The sequence below is a fragment of the Aulostomus chinensis genome, chromosome 22 (assembly GCF_037954235.1).
Source record: "Aulostomus chinensis isolate RoL2024-O1b breed Wild chromosome 22, RoL_Achi_v1.0, whole genome shotgun sequence".
NCBI classification, from domain to species: Eukaryota; Metazoa; Chordata; class Actinopteri; order Syngnathiformes; family Aulostomidae; genus Aulostomus; species Aulostomus chinensis.
The window spans coordinates 13191568-13213364 of NC_141341.1; the positions used below are offsets into that span (position 1 = coordinate 13191568).

Below are 21797 nucleotides of genomic sequence, written 5' to 3' on the forward strand. Positions count from 1 at the left end.
CAAAGAAAGAGCGGTGACTGTTGTCTACAACCTACGCTGATCATGGAAATTATGAACGTGCGGCCTTACGTCTAATTTGATTGGATACTGAATTTAAGGGCGTGGCATGGTGGTTATATACTCTTCTCTCATTGGCTCAAGCGCTTGTCTGTCTGAGGTTTTGAGTCCTTTTTACCTAAAGGTGGTTTGAGTGGAGAAAGTAATGAAGATGGAAGGAGCTGATGTTGCTGAATTATTGAGGCGATTTATGGAGTAGGATAAGTGATACCCGTTACCAGACTTGGCGGAACGATACAGGACAGCGATTCCAGGAAAGTGACAGATAGCATGCCAGTAAGTAAACCGTAACTTGCCCAGTTTAGTTGGTGTCGCGCCTTAGCCGAGCTAGCCAACTAGCTAATCTGAAAGCAACCGTAATGACAGTTCGAAGTCATTCAGCAAGCCGACACAGAGTGTGTGTCGGCAGGGTATTTACGGAGAATATCCGGCTGATACTGGCTACCAAGAAGTCTGGTCGAGCTAGTTTTTGCAACCGGTGACCCGTGACAGAATTTTACGGCGCATCAACACCAGCTAACGTTATGAAGTGTCAGTGTGACAAACTAGCAGGTTAGCAAATAAAATGAACTAAATGTCATACACATCAACAGAATACATATGAACGCTTTTAAAACCATCCAGCAGGTTAAGCAGCTGCTGTAGCCATGGTTATATACGGGAGAGACTTTGTACCTGACTTTACCTTCTTGGGGAACGTGTGTGTGTGTGTGTGTGTGTGTGTGTGTGTGTGAGAGAGAGAGAGAGAGAGAGAGAGAGAGAGAGAGAGAGAGAGAGAGAGAGTTTGGCAGCACAAGACAAACATTGCAGACCGGTATGTTTGATAAAGCCTGGCAATCATGTGATCGAGCTTTCCTCCTCAACCCCTTTTGCAGTTCAGGGTTTCCTGTATGAGGGGGACGAGTATCTGCTCTGTATCAGCTGCTCCCCTCTTGTACAAAGTAATTCAAGTTGAAAAACACTTGTCTATATTGTGATGGACCCCTTTTTATTGTTTGAATGAGTTACTGTCTGTGGCGTTCTTCTGAGGTTGTTTGTCATGTGGGAGAGGCTTGCCTTTGAGCAGGAGACCGGTTTGTTGAGTAGGTGATGGCGTCCTGTTAAAAGTGGTGTCATTAGGATATGAATGTGTGTACTACACATGTTAAACTACACTTACACACACTCACACAAACAGCATCCACCGTCTCTGGTTTCCTAATGCGTTTTGACAGGGAAGCCCGGCAGGGCATTGAGCAGGGAGAGAGTGTGGCCTCTGCTGTCATCCAGCATCACTGATTGTCATCCATGCCTGTGGTCTCGTGAAATATCCTTGCGATTTGAGCTGCTATTACATTTTATTGTGTCAAACCTGAATTTTTCACAGCGTGGATGTGTTACACAGACATAGTTTCTCCGCAATGTATAGACATACATTCAGCTCCACGAAAAATCTTTGCACCTATTTGAAAATTCTTGGACATGAGATACACAGAATGGGGGGGGGGGGGGGGGGTGAAAGGGAACATTGAAATAGACTAAAAATACACAAACCAGTTCTGTTAATCATCAGTCTCTTTAGACTTGCTTGCTGAAGGAGGACAGGGAACGGGGGGGGGGGGTCGAGAGGAGGCTGAAGATGCATCACCGGCTTAGAGGCAACGAAGAAGAGAGCGTAGGCCTCTATAAGAGGATTCCTCCCCGTCAGATGTCTTTCTCCATCTCCCTTGGAAGCAAAAACTACACACACACTGACCACAAACTCTGTTTTCATGTCTACTTAGCTTCAGGCATTCTTGCTCTCTATTTGTGAGTTTGAGAGAGGAAACAGTTACTACCTCCCCCCCCCAAGCTATGAGCAACCTGCTATTGAAGAAGACCCTAGAGGAGGTGGGAGGGAGTGATGTAACGGGGTTAACCTCAGGCCGAGAGAGTCCAAATAAACAAGGGAATAAAAGATGTAAGACAAAGGAATGTTTGAGATTCGAAAACTGCTATAGAATTTGAATCATCACAGTTTTTCTCATTGCTGCTGATGAATAGGAAATTGTGAACCCCAGCCATAATGGAACCTTTGCCCTTTATGACCGCAGTTATGCAACATAGCCTCCTCCTTTACTTGGACCCCCCATACCTCCTCAAAATAGTTCTGTGATAGCACGACGCTGAAACAAGCTTGCAGCGACATGTCCAGTTTGCTGACTGTTTACAACTCCCCTACTTTGGAGAAATTGAGTTGAGGGACATTGTTATAGTTCCTGTTCCTGACATTGGTTCCACAGTCATCATGGTTTAAAGGTTAAAGGTTTCTTTATCGTCATTGAACATTTCTGCACAATGAGATTTAGTTAGACCCATCACACAGCAGCATAAATAGATCAATAAGAACAGAAAATAAATAACGGAACAGAAAAGACTACAGGATAGTGCGGTGAGTCCAGTGATATTGTAGGTTTGTGAATTGAATGTCCATCACAAGTTTTCAATGGTGCCGAGTAAACCTGAGGATATTTCAAGTGTTTTCCAGCTCTTCGTAGTCCTGATTTGTTGAGGGCCTAGAAGAGTCTTTACAGTAGCTTGTGTGGCTTGCATCACTGGAAAAAGCAGCTTGGGCAGCTGTGCCTCTGGCCAAACCAGCCTCTTTCTTTCTTCTTTCCCTCCATTCAAGCCTTCATTCTTATTGGCCGACTCATTTCCTGGAAAAAAAAAAGAGAAGGTTCAACGACATATGTGTAATAGGAAATGAGGTAATCAGCTGGGAGGAGTGAGTGTGTGTGTGTGTGTCTGACGGTGTCCCCCGTTGTTCATTCCCACTTGGACTCATCTCAGCATAGTTCTCTCCACAAGCTTTCTCTGACAGGTAGGTTCACACTTTCCTATGGCAGAATAGAGGACTCACTTTGTAGAACTGGTGGCAGTGCTGAGAACTGGTGGCAGTGCTGAGAACTGGTGGCAGTGCTGAGAACTGGTGGCAGTGCTGAGAACTGGTGGCAGTTTTTGTGTCAGTCCACGTCAAGGACTTGTGATGACTGATGGGTTTGGCTCAGTTGTTAAGCAGTGGCTGTCAAGACATGCAAGCACGCTTACAACAAGGATTGGGAATGTAAATTTACAGGAGAGCCGTTGGTGCCGGATGAAGTCTTCGGATTAAGAATGAATGAAATTGAAGCGTGTGTGTGTGTGTGTGTGTGTGTGTGTGTGTGTGTGTGTGGGCACATGTGTCAGGCGGGGGTGTAAATTCAGAGGGAATGACGAGCTGTCAAGTTTAGCTAGCTCACAGGAACAGGTTTTGTCGAAACAAACATTGAATACACTCACACTTTGGCAATACTGAGACATTCTTGTTTCATTTGGCCAGACATTGGATCCTCTAGAGCTTTGCAGTTGTTTAAAAAGAAAAAAATAACAAAGCCACAGCAAGACTATAAAGTACTTTTTGACTCATTTCTTGATCTTGTGTGTGTGTGCATCTTTTTTTTTTTTTTTTTTTTTAATCATGCGTTTCTCACAGCCTGGCTGGTTGCCAGGGGCATCAGAAATGGAAACCTCATGAAGTCTTGTATTGACCTCACTCCTTTCGCCCCCAGTAGGCTGACTTAGATTCCTTTTATCCCTCGTCTCTCTATACATCCAATTATCTCTCCCTCAATTCATTTAACTATTGATCTCGGCTCTATTAATGCGCCTGCAGTGCACAGCGGGGCTGTTCATCTGGCATCTAGCTGTTTATCACTGGAGTCGCTTGTTACTCGTGGCTGTTAAGCCTGTGCAGCCACTTAGCTTTAACACTGCTTATTCCTTATTCATGTGTGTGTTTTGCATTTGCGTACAGTGGTCACCACGGTTGAGCTGCACAGAAGCATCTCGCTGGTTGCTGGTTCATTATTTGCACTAGTTATTGCACACTCTCTCGCTTGCATTGCTTTCTGTCGTGATCGGCGAGTCCGTTTTGACGTATTGCAACACGTACAGCAGACTAACACGGAGGGCTACATCTTCCTAATAACATAATTGCTCTTTGGTGTTCTCTCCCGAGGTACTTAATGTTCTGTTTTCCTCCACTTGGCCTGCCATCAGTAGAGCCTCTTGGGGCCTGATGTGCTTTTTGTTTTACAGTTTCTGATTTTACAGAATTCACAGTTGCTATGTGTGTAGCTTAATTGTTAAAAAAAAAAAAAAAAAGGTGTCGGTAATCAGTTCCAGTGATGTATTTTAGGGTTTGTACTCTTGTTGTCAGTCAGTGTTTTCTGACATGAATGAAAAGTAAAGGCTTTAACTGCCTTTTTTTGGAGGAGGGGGGTGGAACAAAACAAACGCATTGTCTGTGTCACGTCCATGCAACACAATGGAGGCAAAACCCCCCCCCAAAAAAATGGAGTTTGTGCGACTTGAATTTGTTTTCATAACACGAGAGTTCCGTAGATGGAAACTGTGACTCATCTACTTCTATATACCTGCTTCTGCTTGCGTTGAGGTGGAATTTCTCAGTCTCCCACAACCTTGATCAATACATGTGCTACAGGGAGATGTGATGCATACAGTGGCAGAGATGCGTCCACTGGTCCATGGTCTTGTAAATCCTACTGCGTTGAGAACTCACTTCGAGCAAAAGACGAGGGAGAAGAACTTAACGTTTGGTAGTTCTTTGTTTGCATGGATATGCAAAATATAGGGTATCAGATGTGTTGTATATTAGGGTTTCTAGAAATGTTGAATCTCCGTCTGTAAATACTGGTTCACGATGTACCTTGTTGATGGCTGTCACACCTCTTTATATCCATGCTTCACAACTCCAGCGGTTAAATTCTTCCCCTTTGGGGTTGCCTTTTTAAAATCAGTATTGTAAGTAACTGTTGCAGCCCTACGGATAGTTTCTCACGAACTACTGGAACAAAATAATAAATGGTGAATGTGACTCACTATGGAATGCATGAGGGCAGTGTGTCATAAGCCTGTTTTGATCGAACCCCGGTGCCGTCCGGTTTGGGAAAGCAATCATACTGTAGTGTCAGCCACTACTCCCAAGTGACCTCAGCCTGTTTCTAAATAAATACTTGAGCAGTTTGATGGCAGTGACGGCGCAATCTGACCCTGATTCAACTCAGTCGCAGGAAACGAACAGAAATGCAGAGGATTATGGGCTGTCTACATCTGTTCAGATGTAAACGAAATGACAGACAACAGGACAGGAAGAGGACCGACGTGGACTCCTGCTGGAATCTGATGTTTCTAGAATCTAGACATCTGGGCTGAAGAGTTTATATTTTCCTCTGCCAAATTGTTTGACCACTCATTTAGACTTCAGCGAGCACATTTCCAGCTCTGCTTCTGAGCAAATGTAGTTTTATTCGTTTGCTCAGCTGTAACTTGTGCACCGTGAAACCAGGAAAAAATTACCGATGCAAATCACTTTTAATTTAATTTGCTCTAGTCACACAGACCAATGTTGCAAAAGTGCCCTGAGATTACTCTGTCGCCACTTCTGATGACACTTCAGTAATAACTGAATCGGCAGCATCGCCGGTGAGTTTCTCAGCTTACAGATGATGCAGATGATACCCCAGACAGAGGTGGCACAGACGGGTAATGACTTAAAAACAACTCCGTGGGAGGAGAAATGTCCTCTTGCAAGACTGACTCAGCCACTCTCATCTCATCATCACAGCCTTCCCTTATTTTGTCAGCGAGCCTGCAATTAGAGCGAACATGCTGGTTTTGGATACTGCTGTCCTCCTTGTTGTCTCCACTAGCGTGAAAGAACAGAACAGCAGATTGCCACAAAGGACTAATTTCTCCAAATGGAGGCTGTTCGGCTTTATAATCCTTCCCCATTTCATGAGTCACTTGCTTTCCCCTCCCCTCTTTGTCATTTCTGGCCAGAAATAGACACCTGGCCGCCATGGAGGGACAAAGCACCAAAATAATATCTAATACCATTTGATGTGTGAAAGACACATAATAAATGAGGATGCTTTGGTTAGGGAGAGAGAGAACACAATGTTGAGCAGAGGGAGCATCTGTGGATTATTGTTGAAATATTAGCTTTCACTGTTGGCCTTGGTGAGCTTGAGTACTTTTTAGACGGCGTGGGCGTGTGTCACAGAGGAAGAGTTGATTTCTGTCACCATTCAGCAGCCCATGTCTGAGGATGTTTCTGCATGACAAGCGTGCACATAGAAGGACTTCTCCACTCTTGCTCTTTTCATCAGCCTCTGGTATGAGACATACCAAACATGGACTTCATGTCCGCATGCAATGGCCAATTTAGCCTTGCGCTTGTAGTTTGAGAGCATGGAGCTCAGCCACGACGCACAGCCCCGATGAAAACGGGCTCCTACTGGAGAAAAGATGATTCATCAGATGTATGGAGATGATGCCTCCCTAGGAAGAGATGGTCTCTGTCTGACAGTTGAACTGCAGAGATGGTTTTAAAAGACCTATTAGCGCAAAGGGACTTTGATTGTGCAAATCAGTTTAATTTGCATTTAATCTGTTGATTGTGATTGCTTTGTGTGGTCATTTGTACATCCCTGACTTTTCTTCATCTGGTGCAGTTTGTGTTACAAAGAATCTTCTGGGAAGCCGTTCTTGAAAACCGTCTAGAAAAGTGCAAACACTTTTTTTAAAATCCTGATTGATTGGATGAAACATTTGTCTTATCACATGCTAACGTCAACTAGATGGGAGACAATCGAAGACATCCTATCCAGATCATTCTAAGTGAGTTTTCCTCACAGCAAAACATGAGTGTCCCACTCTCCATTACACGAACACTTGCAGATGTATGACCTGATACCTGCAAATCTAATGATAATCCTATCAGTCTTAGTTGAACTCTTAAGTATAAGACAATGTAAGCAAGTTATCAGGCTTAATGAAGTTGATTCACATCAGCATGTGTCCGTATTGAACCAGGCAAGAATGATTAGTAACCTAGTACAATGCGCACTCAGACATGCAGGGTAATTTTATTCTGAAAAGATTATCTGAAAAATTTGGTTTATTCATAATTGCAGTTTTTGCGAGTTAAACTGAAACAAAAGCAATTTCTTCTCTCTATAACCCCCCCCCCCCCAGACTCCAGTTTAGAGGACGTTCAGTTTATCTGCACTCCCTGAGACACACACACACGATATTAATCCCGCTGCTGCTAGCCGAACAGTTACATTCCCGTAAACCTCGTCAGAACGACATGCAAACGATTCCACAGTTCAGAATTCCCTTTCCATCCCACAGTAACAGAAGCTTCTACACATCATCACGGGTTGGAATCTCTTTATCTAAAAGTACAGTTGGAAAAAGGGAAAGGTCGGATGAGGACTAAGGCTTTTGTTTTCTCTGTGGGATGAGTAACCCATGGCAACTGTTTCTGAAGACTCAGGACCCATGTCAGCCTTTTGTTATTGTCAGCATCACTTACCTTTATTTATTGTAATAGTTTACACCTTCATGCTCTGAGACAGTAATCTGTGTAATTCTAACATAATGCAGTCTACTCTCTTGGAAGCCATCTTCAAATAGTTTTGTCCTTACTCATCTTGTTATAAACCACCTGTTCTCTTTTTCTTGTGATGACATCATGCCCCAACAGTACAAGGTATTTGAAAGTGTTGTTTTTGGTAACTGATCAAATTTGATGCAAAGCGCGCGCGCGCGTGTGTGTGTATGTATGTGCTGTGTGGTTACAGTTTGAATAATGTCTAATATAGTTTGTGGAGCCAGATTGAACAGATAATGGATTGATTATTGTACTGCATGCAAAGTGATGGCTTTCCCGATCGTCCCTGCATTTGTTGCGCGTGCTCTGCCGTCTGCAGCTGTGATTGCTGGACTGCAGAGAAACTAACAGTTACTCGTTTACACAGAAACGGGAAGAACTAAGATCAGAGAGGGCTGGAAGTGACGTTGGAGCTGCACGCTGCAGGTTCAATGCCTGGAAAAGCATAAGAGAGAAGTTAGGATGCAGACAGTGTTGTTGTTGATGGTGTGGGGAAGAAAGAATAACTGTGGGTAGGAAGCTATGGTGAAGGGAGCAGAGCACCACAAGTAACTAACTGGGAGCCAAAGCAGGTAAGAGTCTGTTTCTCATCTCTCTCTAAAGACTTCTCTCCTGCACAGCCTGGTTATTAATTGGTGCAGTTCTGCCGTGCCACAGTGTTTTTCATCATCCACTCTGAAGCTAGCCAGGCTTCTCTGTGCGTGGGTGACTTTCGATTTGCGAGCCGGAGTTGAGCACAGGTTAGGTACTTGATGCAGTGTGTCTGGAGGGGAAGGAACAGGGAAAGGAGAGACTTGAGCTTTTTCTGTAGCCAGCATATGTTGCCTGAAGCGTGTGCATTCACTACTCACCCTTGTCACTGCAATGTTTGCTGTTTTGAAATGGATGTTAGCAAGACGGCAAATAACAGGATCTGACAAATGAGGACGGAGCCTTTTTTCAAGCAGCTCATTTGTCTTCCTCACACTTGCCTCCCTTGGGATGTGGAAAAGGAAATCCTCATAAAGTACATCATTAAATGTTAGGGTCAGACTTTGGAAACGTGTGTGTGTGTGTGGTGTTTGCGCAAATGTGCTGTATATTAGCCACATGTCAACAATTTTGCACAACGTGTCTTTTGTTTTTCTCTCTAGGTAGAGGTGACTCCACTTCAGATGAGGGAACATGTTGGCTATGGACCAAGGAGTGGTGGAGGAATGGCTGTCAGAATTTAAGGTACCGAGCGCACGCATGTGTGTGTGTGCGCGCAAAAGGCAATATGAATGCCTCACACACACTCTGTTCTTCTCAGTAGCTCAGCACACACTCATGAGTATTAACTGATCCGCATCTGGTGCTAAAGCAAAGGAAGGGGTGAGATTTCTGCATTAACACTAGAGGACCGGTCTGTTCTCTGAATATAACCAGAGTAATGTGACTGACAGGTTATCTTCAGCACTGTAAGGGTCAGCCTCACATGCTGCAACCGTCTTGATTTCCAAGATTAAAGATGTATCCACCATTAAAAAAAGCTGGCAGTTGTGATGTCTTTCATAATTATTAAGGGGACATCATTTGAAATTTGATATATCAGAAACATGATAGCAGGATACTCAAATTTAGTCAGTAAGCACTTTTTTTTTCTATTACAAAATCAACTTTTTTTTTTTAAACAAAAATGGTCTTTTTTTTTTTTTTAATACAAACTGACACAAAAGACTTTGTCGCAATAACAATTATTACCTGAAGGGGGTTATTTTGGTGTGAGGTACTGGGTGATCTGGACCCAGTGCTCCGTGAAGCAGAGACAAAGCAGCGAGCACTTTGTAACTCTGATTAAACCAGATGTAATTAAAGCAACAACAACAACAACAAAAAAAAACCCTCATTGTAGTGCATAGTTACAGCATGAGGAATTCAGCTGAGGAGGTGGTGGACCCAAATGGCTTCCATAGGGCCGGAAAGGAGAACACCATCAGTCTGATTTTAGCTGCTTTACCTCCTTTGCTGGAAGGCTCTTTGTTTCTTCACAGAGAAGTTTAAAAAAATCCAAGAAACAAAACTTGAAACACTTTTTTTTTTTTTTTTTTTTAGTCACAAGTATATACAAATTTTAACCTTTCGTGTGTTTCAGACCCTCCCTGACAGTGCCGTGTCCACCTATGCCGCCTCGCTGAAAGAGAAAGGGTCCCTGGTCCCTGCTCTCTATAAGGTCATCCGAGAGAACTACAGTGACGTACGTACCCACACAAGTATTTTTCTATAAAGGCTACTGATCATATAATACCTGTAACCAACGCTGTCATGTTGTAACATCCCCATGTGCGCTTCTGTTGTGTGGGTTGTGTGTCGGTCCTCAGCTGCTGGAGCCAGTCTGTCACCAACTGTTTGAGTTTTACCGGAGCGGTGAGCCACAGCTGCAGCGTTTCACGCTACAATTCCTGCCAGAGCTCCTGTGGAGCCTTCTGTCCGTCAGCGCAGCCAGGGACCCGCACACCTCCGGCTGCATCGAGGCCCTGCTGCTGGGCATTTACAACCTGGTAGGGAGAGAGCAGAGATGGTTTTGTGTGTGTGTGTGTGTGTGTGTGTGTGTGTGTGTGTGTGTGTGTGTGAATATCAATGTCACAGTCTGACTCGTTATCAGTGAGCTGATAATGTTGTTTCATGTTTTATCAATCCATTATAAGGAATAAGCACTTAGATGTCCTTCATAGCAAGTGGGCGGTAGACTTGAACACCTCTGAGGACTGAGTCATGCATTTTTTTTTTCTTACTTTATGGTCTTTCTGTTTTGAGAGACAGCTCAGCATGGAGAGTGATGGGAAGTGTGGGTTAGAAATATGGGAAATGAAACTCTGAAAAACTCAATATGGACAGCCTGAACCTTGCAAACACCCTTTAAACTTCCACAGAGAGAAGTTTGTGTTGATTCAGTATTCATCCATTTGGGCTGTTGATGTTCCATCTATGAGCAAGAGGCAGTGTCATCTATCTTCCTGTCTGAATATAAGAATAGGTCAGCTGTCACTCAGCACACTCCTCATCATTCAGTTGACATTCACATGCACGCAGGACACCAACACCCTGGGGTGTGTGTGTACAGACTGAGTGGGGTAATGGAGGGAATCCAGAGGTCCACACACACACACACACACACACACACACACACATCAGAGATGAGTGTGCTTGAGGAGATAAACACAAGCTCTCCAGAGGTGGAAACAAATCCCTTGGTTTTCCTCGCCCACAGAAACGTTTTCTTTTCCTGTCTTTCTCTTTTACAGGAAATAGTCGATAAAGATGGACAGAGCAAAGTGTTATCTTTCACCGTCCCCTCCCTCTCCAAACCCTCAGTGTACCACGAGGTGAGACTCACGCTCAAATGCACAATATCTTCCTAATTTTGACAGAAAGGTTCAGTCAAAATGTCATCTCCCCACCTCCAGCCTTCCACCATTGGCTCCATGGCCCTAACGGAAGGAGCTCTAGCCAATCACGGCTTGAGCAGGGTGGTGTACAGTGGGCCGCACCTTCAGAGAGAAAACTTTACTGCACAGAACAGGTAAACGGCTTGCTGTGAGGCGGATGGTGATGTATCGGCAGATTGTGCTTGTTTTAAAAAAAAAAAAAAAAAAAGACTCACGTTGGCTGCCAGTCTGCCTGCCTGTGAACCCCTGAAATAGAAACATGCCAAGGAATGCTGAGAATGGTGAGAATCGGTTTGCTGCTTTGAAACTGAACTGTGCAACGTTAAGCAGAGAACTATTACAGTGACTCCCAACCGCTCTCACTGTACAAAGTGATGGTGTGTTTAGCTGCTGACATGTTCAATTATGTAGCATAGCACACTGGCCCCTGTGATGGCCGGGGGCACTTGTCCAGCTCTGTTGTTTTGATAGTTGTTGTGTCCTTGTTAGGGTTACTGATATATAAATGGGGAAAAGGGGCCATCAGCAACCAAACCACTGAAGGTCTGAGTTGTCAGCCTGGTCCAGAGATCTGTGCCGTGAGGTCACATGAAAAAGAGCGCAAGTCCTTTAGCTAGCAACTATAGTCTTACACTGCATCAGCCTGCCTTGATAGATGATGACTCTTGTTTCCATGTGTATGCAGCAATGTACAGTAGTTTCAGCCAGGATTGAATAACAAAAAATGTCTAAATCGGTGCATTTTTACAAACTGGTATTTCTGAACGGACGTGAATTATGACGATACAAAATATTTTATTTCTTTACGGTGTTTTGAAACTATTGTATGGCAGCTGAACTTGAAAACTCATATGACTTGTAGCGATGAGGTCGGGCATTAAGACGTGCTATTTTAAGTGTTGTGTTTGTGTTGTTGAGATTTGAGGTGCTGACCTTCCTGTTGCTGTGCTACAACGCTGCTCTCAGCTACATGACCTCCACCTCCCTCCAGTCCCTCTGTCAGCTCAGCTCCAGGTAACTCATGTACCAGCAGATATGATATTGACTCGGGTCACTCGTACTAAAACTGCAAGGCACTGTGATTAATGTTTGTAAAGGCTCCTTCCACACACACACACACACACACACTCATCTGATCCTCTTACACTCTTTAGCGATATCTTGGTGCTATCTGGCAGCGGTCCGTGAATAGCTGCGACGTACACACATCCCAGCTCAGTGATGTGGATAATCTGCCAACTGCATCTGAGCATTTCTCAGATAACCACACAGCTAAAGAGAAATCAGTAGATTTGATTTCCTCCTGTGTGTTGGCTGTCGCCAAAACTGTAGCCTGCTTGAAAATCATGAACTATGTATAGTTTATGCAAAAATGTATTGATAAATATTGAAACAGGATGTTGCTTTGTAGAGTGCATGCAGCAACCGCAGCAATTTGCTTTAATGGAACTGCAGTAAATTGTGTGTTTTCCCTGTCTGACTGATAAAAACACTCCATATTTTTTATTTGATTTTATTTTTTATTAATTATTCCCCAGGGTGTGTATATGTGGTTACCCACGGCAACAAATGCGGCGCTATAAAGGTATTAGCACACGCCTGACAGTCACATCAGAGTTCCTGGTTCAGCTCATCACAGGGATACACTATGCCTTGTGAGTTCACACACACACACATACCTGCACACACCCACTCTGTTTACATGAGCCCCATGTCTGTGCCAGTGTTGGGGTCAATAACTAACATTCATGTGCTGTGTGTTCATGTGTGTAGGTGTAATGGGGAGGTAGAACTGGGATCCAAAGCGCTGGATGATGTTCTGTATCGGGCCCAGCTGGAATTGTTTCCTGAAGCTCTGCTGGTGGGTGCAGTAACATTTCTCTGCTACTGTGGCAGCATCACCCTCTAATATGTGTGTTATTGGGCCTGTTAGCGTGCGTGTGTGTCTGAGTGTGAACACTGTGCAAGCATGTGACTTGGACGCACATGCTCGTCTGTGGTTTTGATTCATACACAGCACACTATGCTGTATTGTGTTGGTCGGTTTGTGTAAGACGGCAAGCGGAGTGTAATCCCACTAGATTATTTACATGCTTTCCACTCTGCTCTGTTAATCTGTAATCCTTGAGGGAGTAGAGGATTGAACCTAAGCCTGCAGTATTACTACACAAGTCCAGGTGTATTCTTCCACAACAACCAAAACACTCAATTTTTGGATTCACACTGATGAGACAAGTGTTAAAAATCTGTTTTTAAAATGAACATGATTATGCAGGGATTGTATGAACACACACAGTTTTGTTTTGTTTTTTTTTGTTTTTTTTGCCTTGTGTGTTGTTTGGATTGTGTACTTGGAGCAGTGGAATGCACCAGGTGGCTCCTAGCTTAGCATAGCTCGGTGACGCGTTGCTCATGAGACCAAAGTGTTGCAGCCAGCGAGACAAAAGGCATGTTGTGCTGTGATTATGATGCCCTGTACCTCACATTCCACTCTCAACTGTTAATTTGTAAGACTTTCCAGTGAGAGAAGAGGATGTCATGTAAAGACTTGTGAAAAGAGGGTTCTATAGAATCAATAGCCTGTTTGTCAGTTGTGCTCGGTCTACACAACAGAGTGTTTTACTGACACAACGGGCAAAGCTGAAAGCAGACTAAACATGAGTGGTCGGATTCAGCTCTTTGAATGTATCGATCACTCAGCTGCCGTCGACGGATGCAGAGTCAGACAAAATGGAAATATCTGATTTTTCAGCAACGATAATCCTTCATGTTACAGTACATGCCCGTCGTTAAACGAATGAATAATAATCATCGTACGAAGATATGTACTAGTGGTCATAAATTAATGAAATACATATTATTATACTAAGTATAATAATTCTAGTAATGATATTAACAAAAATAATGATAAATATTACAAAATCTTGTTACGGTCTTGAATTTGTATCGTATTATTCATGATTGATATTATTTCTGTTACGAATAGGAGAATAGCAACATAAGAATACAATAGTAACAAGTAACAGCAGTGATATTATATGAATAATATGACAATTAAATAGAAATATAAATAATAAGGACTATAATTATATTTGTAATGATTACAATCACTGCCGTTACTGTTCTTTAGTAGTTGCTAGCAGCTTGAAGAGATCGTAGTTTGTTGAAATTTTGTGGTCTTGCTAGGTGTTTAGTTCGGATGGATTGTAATTTAAAGTGCAAATGTCACTTTTTGAAAATTCAAAACCAGTGTGTGTCCTACCATCCAGTGATAAAGGGGGATTTAAAAGAGTGCAATGTCAGTGAGAAGAGCTTCACCTCCTCGGTGTCTACGGGAAGAAGTTATTTTTACATCAGTTTTGGATCTTTAAAAACAGAACTTGTTGCACAAACCGAAGAAAAAAAATCAGGGGATCATTGTTGCATCCACATTGGTTGGTTGGACCAAGTGCAGCAGAAGAGTAACCCACTGCCAAAAGTAAATGGTTGTCAGTGTGTGTTTCTACCATCCCTCAGGTGGGTAATGCCATCAAGTCGTCTCTTCACGGCGCAGCGCTGAAGAGCAACACCAAGGAGGGTGCTCGGAGTATCCAGGTAGAGATCACGCCCACCTCCTCCAGGATCTCCCGCAATGCTGTCACCTCCCTCTCTATCAGGGGACACCGCTGGAAGAGACACGGTGAGACACGTTTGCAGGGAGAATGTAGGGATGAAGATGTCTGTGTAGGTTCTCATTCATCCAGGTCATCGTAGATCGAAGCGAAGTAAAATCTGGTCAACTGGACGTAAGTTTATCTTGAAGACGTTTCACCTCTCATCCGAGAGGCTTCTTCAGTTCTAGTGAAGAGTGTGGAAACTCCAGCTTATAAACCTCCAGCTTATAAACCTCCCACGTAGGTTTATAAGCTGGAGTTTCCACACTCTTCACTAGAACTGAAGAAGCCTCTTGGATGAGAGGTGAAACGTCTTCAAGATAAACTTACGTCCAGTTGACCAGATTTTACTTGGCTTCGATTTAGGGATGAAGATCAACGCACTGAAACGCACCGTCGCACACCTCACAAAGGAGAGAGAGACAGATGCTTAGATCTCACCATTGCTCATTCACCCCCATCATTCTCACTGTCCTGCAGTCATTGTGAACACGTGCCGTCATCACTCATCGGCTTCTACACTCATAGGTCGCCCTCATCTTGCTGGTCAGGCGAATGTCGAATCTTCTCGCTTCAAACCATGACTTGTGTGTGATCTGCTGGGTGGCAGCGAAGAGTCTGATCAGCATTCACAAAATGTGAGGAGGCAGAGGAAAGTTAGCAGACACAGAGGCTTTATGGAGGACAGGATTGTTTTCATACAATGCAGATGAGGGGCAGTGTGTTGTCTAGTTTGGGTAGTGAAAATGTTAGATGAGTGTTTGTAGGTAGTAAAAATCTGCAGATGCAGAACAGAGGTGCTGTATTTTTCTCAAACACAAAAAAGGCAGGTAAATAACTGTTACCTGAAGGCTAACACCCCTTTTCATGTCCCCGATCCTGCTCGTGGGTTCTTATCAGAGCTTCATTTTGAGCAGACGAGGGGCAGAACCATGATAGAACTGATGATTGTGTAGGGGAGACCGAGAGTGAAATGTTCCATTCAAAAACTGTGTTCATATTCGTCTCCATGTAGCTTTTACTTTGACCATGTGTTGTGTTCTGATCACTATGATTTCTGTCTTTTTATTTTTTCTGCCATTACATTAATTACCTCTGTGTGTCTTGTGTTATTGTGGTCGTGTGTGTCTGTGCACATGGCCGTCTTTTTGTTTTTCCACGTGCGTGTGCATGATATGTCCGTCTGTCCCATCTGTGTGCGTTTACATGTCTATGTATTGTCCCACTACCCTCCCTCCTCCCACCACCAGAGTCCCAGGAGGTGAGTGTAGACAGTGAGGCCGCGCTGGGGGGCGTGGCCATCCCCGAGATCAGTGTGACAGGGGTGAGCGGCGAACGAATGCCCAACGGAGACTCCCTGCGGCCACGCCCTGACGGCCGCGCTCAGTCTGATGGTGAAATTCTGGGAGCCACCCCCGAGGTCAGCCTGGACTCCCGAGGTCATGACTCCAGCACGCGGGGTCAGGAGGTCAGGAGGCAGAAGTCTGTGAGGCGACTGGTGGAGAATGAGGGTTCTGGATCAGCCTCCATAGGGAGGAACCAGTACTAAGGTCCAACCCCTCCTTCCCCCTGCCCCACTCCTGGGGTAACCTAGGTAACTGTGTGTGGGGGCGTGGTCTGAAAAGCTGCATGATGACTCCCCCCCCAATTTACCTTTTATTTATGCTGGGCTCCACCCCCTTTCTACGCCTAATTGCACTATTCCTCACATCTGTCTGTCCAACGTCACTCAGTCATTTACTCTCTCCTTTGTGGCTCAAGCTTCCTCATGATGGTGAAAGTCCCAAAAATCTGGTTAATTGTTTACAATCTAATAGATGAATAACCTGACACAACTGCCTAATAAACGAACGTGCTTGGCTTAATCTCTTAATGAAACTGATATGAAAATTTTGAACATAAAGTGGATGCAGAAATATCAGTTTAAGGAGTGATCGTTGTGCAATAAATGGGATTTCTGCATGAACTACAAAACCCTTTTGCTCTCTTGTAACCAGTAAAAGTTAATCTAAAGCAGCTTGACACTAAAGCCCAGATATGATTCACGCTACAAGTTTGTTCTCAAGCGTTCTGACTGTTCCCAGCGGAATCCATAAGTTTCCGGCTCTCTTACAGCACGCCTCGGTCCGCCTCGACACATCACCCCTGGGTTGCTCCCGGAAACGTTCTGATAGTTGGCTTGAAGCTGAAGGGGGATATGCAGGTCGTTAAGTATTTTCGAAGCTACAGATGCTCGCGTTGGCTACGTTTACACAGATGGCAACAATCAGACCATGGACTTTATTCTAAATAAGACACTATCACCTGAGTTTGTTGTAGAATATTCCTGTCAACAGGCTACAGATCAAAGTCCGTCTGACTGGACGGGCACGCCCACATTAAAGCTACATTCTATGTCTGACTCTTCTTCTGGACTTTGACCTGAAACTATTTGTCGTGTTGTACCCTAGTATATATGGAGTGTTTTCTTGGTAACAGTGCTAAAATGTCAACTTGGAGGTTAGTGAGTAACAACCGTGGGAAGATGGACCATAAAGTTGCCTGACTGTTATACTTGGTGGAAAATTGCAAAAGCAATTATGTGACTGAGACCCAACAGCAACCTTTGCTCAGGTAGAGGTTGTTAGAAAATGCTCTTTACGTAGCAGCGGCTTATCTAGACTATCATCTGAATCGGGTTAATATTGGCGTCTGTGTCAACGTAGCCGATTTGGACCTGAGTCTGATACCTGGTAACCTGTTCTGACTTGATCTAACATCAGAGATGCTAACAGGACCTGCCTATCTGCGTCTGCCAGCTGTTTACCGGTGTTCTGTTACAGTGGTGGCATCAGAGCAGAAGTGTGTGTCTTCCACTCACATGGGTGTGCATGCATACCTTGCAATATGTTTTGTGTGTTTTTTAGAGTTATTGAGAAGGAGACACTTGTATTAGGGTGTACTTGTGCATTTTCTTGCTTTCCTTCACTTCCCCTCTGTGGTCTCTCCTAGGCTTGTGCTCGTAGACTGACTGTCCTATTCTGCCTTTGGGACCAAACCTGCTCTCCTCTGCCAATAATCCACTTACTGTTGTCTCACAGCACTGCTGGTTAAGCTAACCTGTGTGCCAGACTGGTGTAGAGAACTTAAATTGCCTCATGTGAGGTGGTTAACTTCTCCTGATAGCTGAAGTGATGTGTGAAGGCGCCACCTGCTGGGAGACAGTAATAGAGCTCCTCTGTCATTCAGATCACAATACAGATCACTTAACATAATGAAGCTGTTGCCTTTGAACCAAAAAGCTCTTGAGTACTGGGTCTGAATGACAGATGAAACGGCAACCGTCCGCCGGAATTTAACTCGTCTCCTTTCCTTCTGTGTGTCTGTCTCACAGACGCAGTGGATCTGGGTTCCCCGGATGAGCTGATGGATATTTCAGAGGTGGATGAAGGTGTGTGGCCAGCAGGGGTGGGGCCTGACATGACTCCACCCACCATAACGATCAGCAACAGCGTCACCACTTTGAACCTTGGGGCCAAGGCCATGAAGAAGTGTCGGCTTGGTGGGCGCTCCAGCAAGGACAAGGACAAAGACGCCAGCCCTTTAACAACAGGCCGGGCCGCCAGCGAGAGCGCGGAGCTGTCCGTCAAGCGACTGACGCTCACTTCTAGCCAGTCGGTGCCCAAGGGGGGAGCTCTCACCAGCCTGACGCGCACCGCCAGCGCCGTCTTCTCTCGCTCCTTTGAGCAAGTGGTGAGCGGCAATGCCCCTCCCTCCAGCAACCACACTGCCTCTGAAGCCGGCCGCTATTCATGCAGCCTGCAGGAGGAGGGGATGGGCTACTTGCTTCCGGGGCCAAACCACACGCAGCGCTCTCCCAGCATCAGCGTGCACCTCGGCTCTGACCTTTGAAAACTTTTGTGACTCTAAACTACATGAACCCTCGTGACCCTGTGACCCTGCACCTGTGACCTGGAACTCCAAGCCATGCCAACTACAACGGACCACAACCACTCCTCCGTCATCACTCCACTTTGGCGTTTTTGTTTCTCTGTGCTGCAAACCAGCATACTGCCGTGCTCCTGTCAGACAGCCAGAGCACCAGAGGCTCCCTCGGCTGAGAGCTCGCTGGGCCCGATGAAGACATGAAGTTAAGGATACGACTCCTGGCTTCACTGAGGTTAAGAGGTGCACTGTTACTGTTTGGACAAAGTTGCCCTCCTGTGATAAATGAATAGACTTACAACTAATCATGAAAAAACTGTGTGGAAAAGTATTTGGAAAATATTTTAATCGGCATTTGTTGCCTTTGCATGGCTTTTCCATACATCATTCTTACCTTTACCTGGTTTGTCAGAGTGTCGATGTTAATTGTGTGCGGGCATGATTTTGAGTGTGTGTGTGTGTGTGTGTGTGTGTGTGTGAATGTGAATGTTCAATTATTTTTAGAATAAAGGCTGCTGAATCTCTGAACAAGGTATGATCCTTCTAATTATGAAAAAGTGTTTATACCATTTTTTTAAAAAAATGAATATAGCTCCCTTCCCATAGCAATACAAATTTCAGTGTTTTACATCTTATGGGAAGATTACCCCGACTCCCTCATCTGCACTCCTTTTGTCAAGTTACAGCTACGTTTCTTAACAAAATCTGCATTCTTCCCTTCAAGGAACACACCAACTTTTTGGGAACTATGCTTATGGTGCATCTTTCCCTCAAGCCAGACAAGAAAACAGGTACTCTTCTCTGCTCTGCTGCATGGGAGAGCTGAGACCCAAAAGATTAGCTGACCGCTAGTTAGCTTAGCACTTCGACTGGTGGTGACCTCAGTCTTTCCTACACAGCTTCCAAAACCTCTTGTTCCTCCTATGTATTCTTTTTTTTTTAATCAGCTCTTACAATGAGGCTTATGAGGTGCTGCATCAAATCACTCCACTCAGTCAGGAAAGTAGTTCCAACTATGCGTCTGATTCTAACATTGCAACTGATGCGTTTAAATAGTCCATCCTATTGTTTTCTTTAACACGTGGAAAACATCATGGGGTCACAGAACGATGGTCCGTCAAATGAAACAAAGTGCATCCTAACTGCTTTGCCTCATTTGCAGTAAAAACAGGGCTTTGGGTGGAGGTAGAACATGAGATGAGGGCTGTCAGTAACTGACGAGAAATAAAATGGCGTCACTAACGATGTTTCCTTACATTCGCCCTCCTGGTCACTCATAATCATCACATAGATCAGAGACGCTGCTTTTGGTCATTATTAATTTGTCCATACCTGCAATAAGTAACTGTAGTTCTAGAAGAAACTCTCCGGGAGAAATTGATTCTTATACCATGGTTGCCAAGGAGATATCTCTGGGTCACTTCACACAGTTAGGATCCTTCCTCAGCAAAACAGGACTTTTTTTTTTTAATCAGCACAAACCTAATTATATTAATGCAGGGAAAGAATTTTTTGAATTCTATTTGTATGCTAACACTTTCCATTCACTACCATTTATTGTGCTAAGCTAACTTGTGTTCAGCTGGTCTCTGAGGGTCTCAGCTCCCTACTGTGCGAGTACACACACACACACACACACAGAGGAGAGAAGGGAGTGTATCTTGTCTGGTTCTGGAGTGGATGACATATAAAAGCTATTCCAAAAAAGTTGGCGTGTTCCTTCAAAAATCAAAAAAAAAAAAAATCAGCAAGTAGAAGTTCTTTGTTTACAATCGCACAGTATTGTCATGATGGAGAAGCAATATTTGTGTTCTTCCCTCGCTTCCCTTTCGCACCTTTCTGAATTGCTGTGTATTTGGCAAAATTAAAGCCTCCTACTGACAAATGTTGAGAAGGTTTTGATTTTTGGGAGACAATGAGTGTATATGATTTAAAATTTTGCACTTGAAGGAGAAAATGAGTTGTTATCAGCTTTGGTATTTTCTTATGAACAAGAGAGGTTTGACTCTCAACTGTGGTGTTTTCCTGTGAGAGAGCGATTCTCATAATTGGCCTCCGAAAGCTCGACCAAAACTGAAGCTGTTCCTTAGTGTTCTGCAGTGAGAACGTGAGGGTCAACAAGGTAGTGTCCGGTTTACTTTTGGATTCACCCACCATTCCAGCTGTTGTAGTATTCTGGCGATGTGTCGTTTCCCTCGTTGTTGTTGTTGTTGTTGTTGTTGTTTACCACATCGTCATCATCATCATCATCATCATCATCGTCATCATCATACTACAGGACATGACGGTATGCTCTTGTACCCAAAAAGGAATAAAACTCCACCCATCTGCTCCATTTGACATTCAAAGCATTAATGCTAGCCCTCGCCCCTCCTTAAAGCAAAAGTGTATTTTGTCATCTGTGTACTAGCGCTGTCGAGTGTCCATAGCTGGTGGTACAATAACAATCATCATGTTTCTGTATGTGGGTCTACAGAATGTGAATGCTCTTTTTGTACATCATACTGTTGTACTAAGGTTGGTTTCTATTGGCCTTTTTATGTCTGAACATGCGTAACTCACTGCTACAACTTCTGGGAATAAAGTCTTTCTATTCTTCGCTCGTTTACTTGATTTTTCTCTCTTCACTATTAAAAAAAAACCCAACCAATTATAATATTACATATTCTATCAGGACCACGATGAACATCCAAGCGCACCCCTTAAAAAAGTTGATTTTTAATTCATTGATTCAAATGTGTGGCACAATTTTGATGTTTTGCATAAAAAGTAATGTATTCAAAGCCAGACATGGATTGCGGCTCACAGGTTTTCACTTGTATGTAACATTAGCAGGAATCTGTACTTCGGTGTCAAATTAAGAGTCAGTGTCATGTACAGGGCCCCAGTTCAGATTCAGAGGAAAGTACATAAATGTGGAAATCAAGATTCCAGATCCTGGAAGTCTGACATCAGCCTACTTTGCCTGGTTGGTGAGCTGCCCTCATACATTTTGTGGTACAATGTAATATTCCTGACGAAATATATCATGTCAAGTTTTCATAAAACAAAATTGCAACAAATTATCAAAACTATGGGCTTCTTCCCTCAAACAGTATGTAATAATTTAAGAGGTGGGTGAGGGTCCGTTCCAGCTATCCCATGTTTTAAACTATATTTAAAACTTGTGGAGTCAATACAGGTGAAATTTAACTCCAGCGGGTCAAACTAACTCGCAGTTACACAATGTGTCCGCCAGATGGCGACACTCACCTAAGCATGTCAGGCTGGTCTGCGTGG

At 44.0% G+C, this 21797-nt stretch overlaps 1 protein-coding gene across 2 annotated transcripts; it reads left to right on the forward strand.

Moving 5' to 3' along the window:
* The first annotated feature begins 158 nt into the window (after positions 1 to 158).
* hycc1 (hyccin PI4KA lipid kinase complex subunit 1) lies at positions 159 to 21116 on the forward strand. 2 transcript variants are annotated; one of them, XM_086193708.1, is made up of 13 exons: positions 159 to 333; positions 8668 to 8749; positions 9648 to 9749; positions 9874 to 10053; positions 10798 to 10878; positions 10960 to 11075; positions 11860 to 11955; positions 12480 to 12596; positions 12715 to 12802; positions 14458 to 14620; positions 15845 to 16117; positions 16153 to 16188; positions 17968 to 21116. In XM_086193708.1, exons 2-13 carry the CDS (start codon positions 8699 to 8701, stop codon positions 18483 to 18485), a joined length of 1821 nt encoding a protein of 606 aa, XP_086049834.1. In that variant the 5' UTR covers positions 159 to 333; positions 8668 to 8698; the 3' UTR covers positions 18486 to 21116. The 2 variants fall into 2 exon arrangements, with proteins under 2 accessions (XP_086049834.1, XP_086049833.1); XM_086193707.1 differs by lacking the exons at positions 15845 to 16117; positions 16153 to 16188.
* Positions 21117 to 21797: the final 681 nt, after the last annotated feature.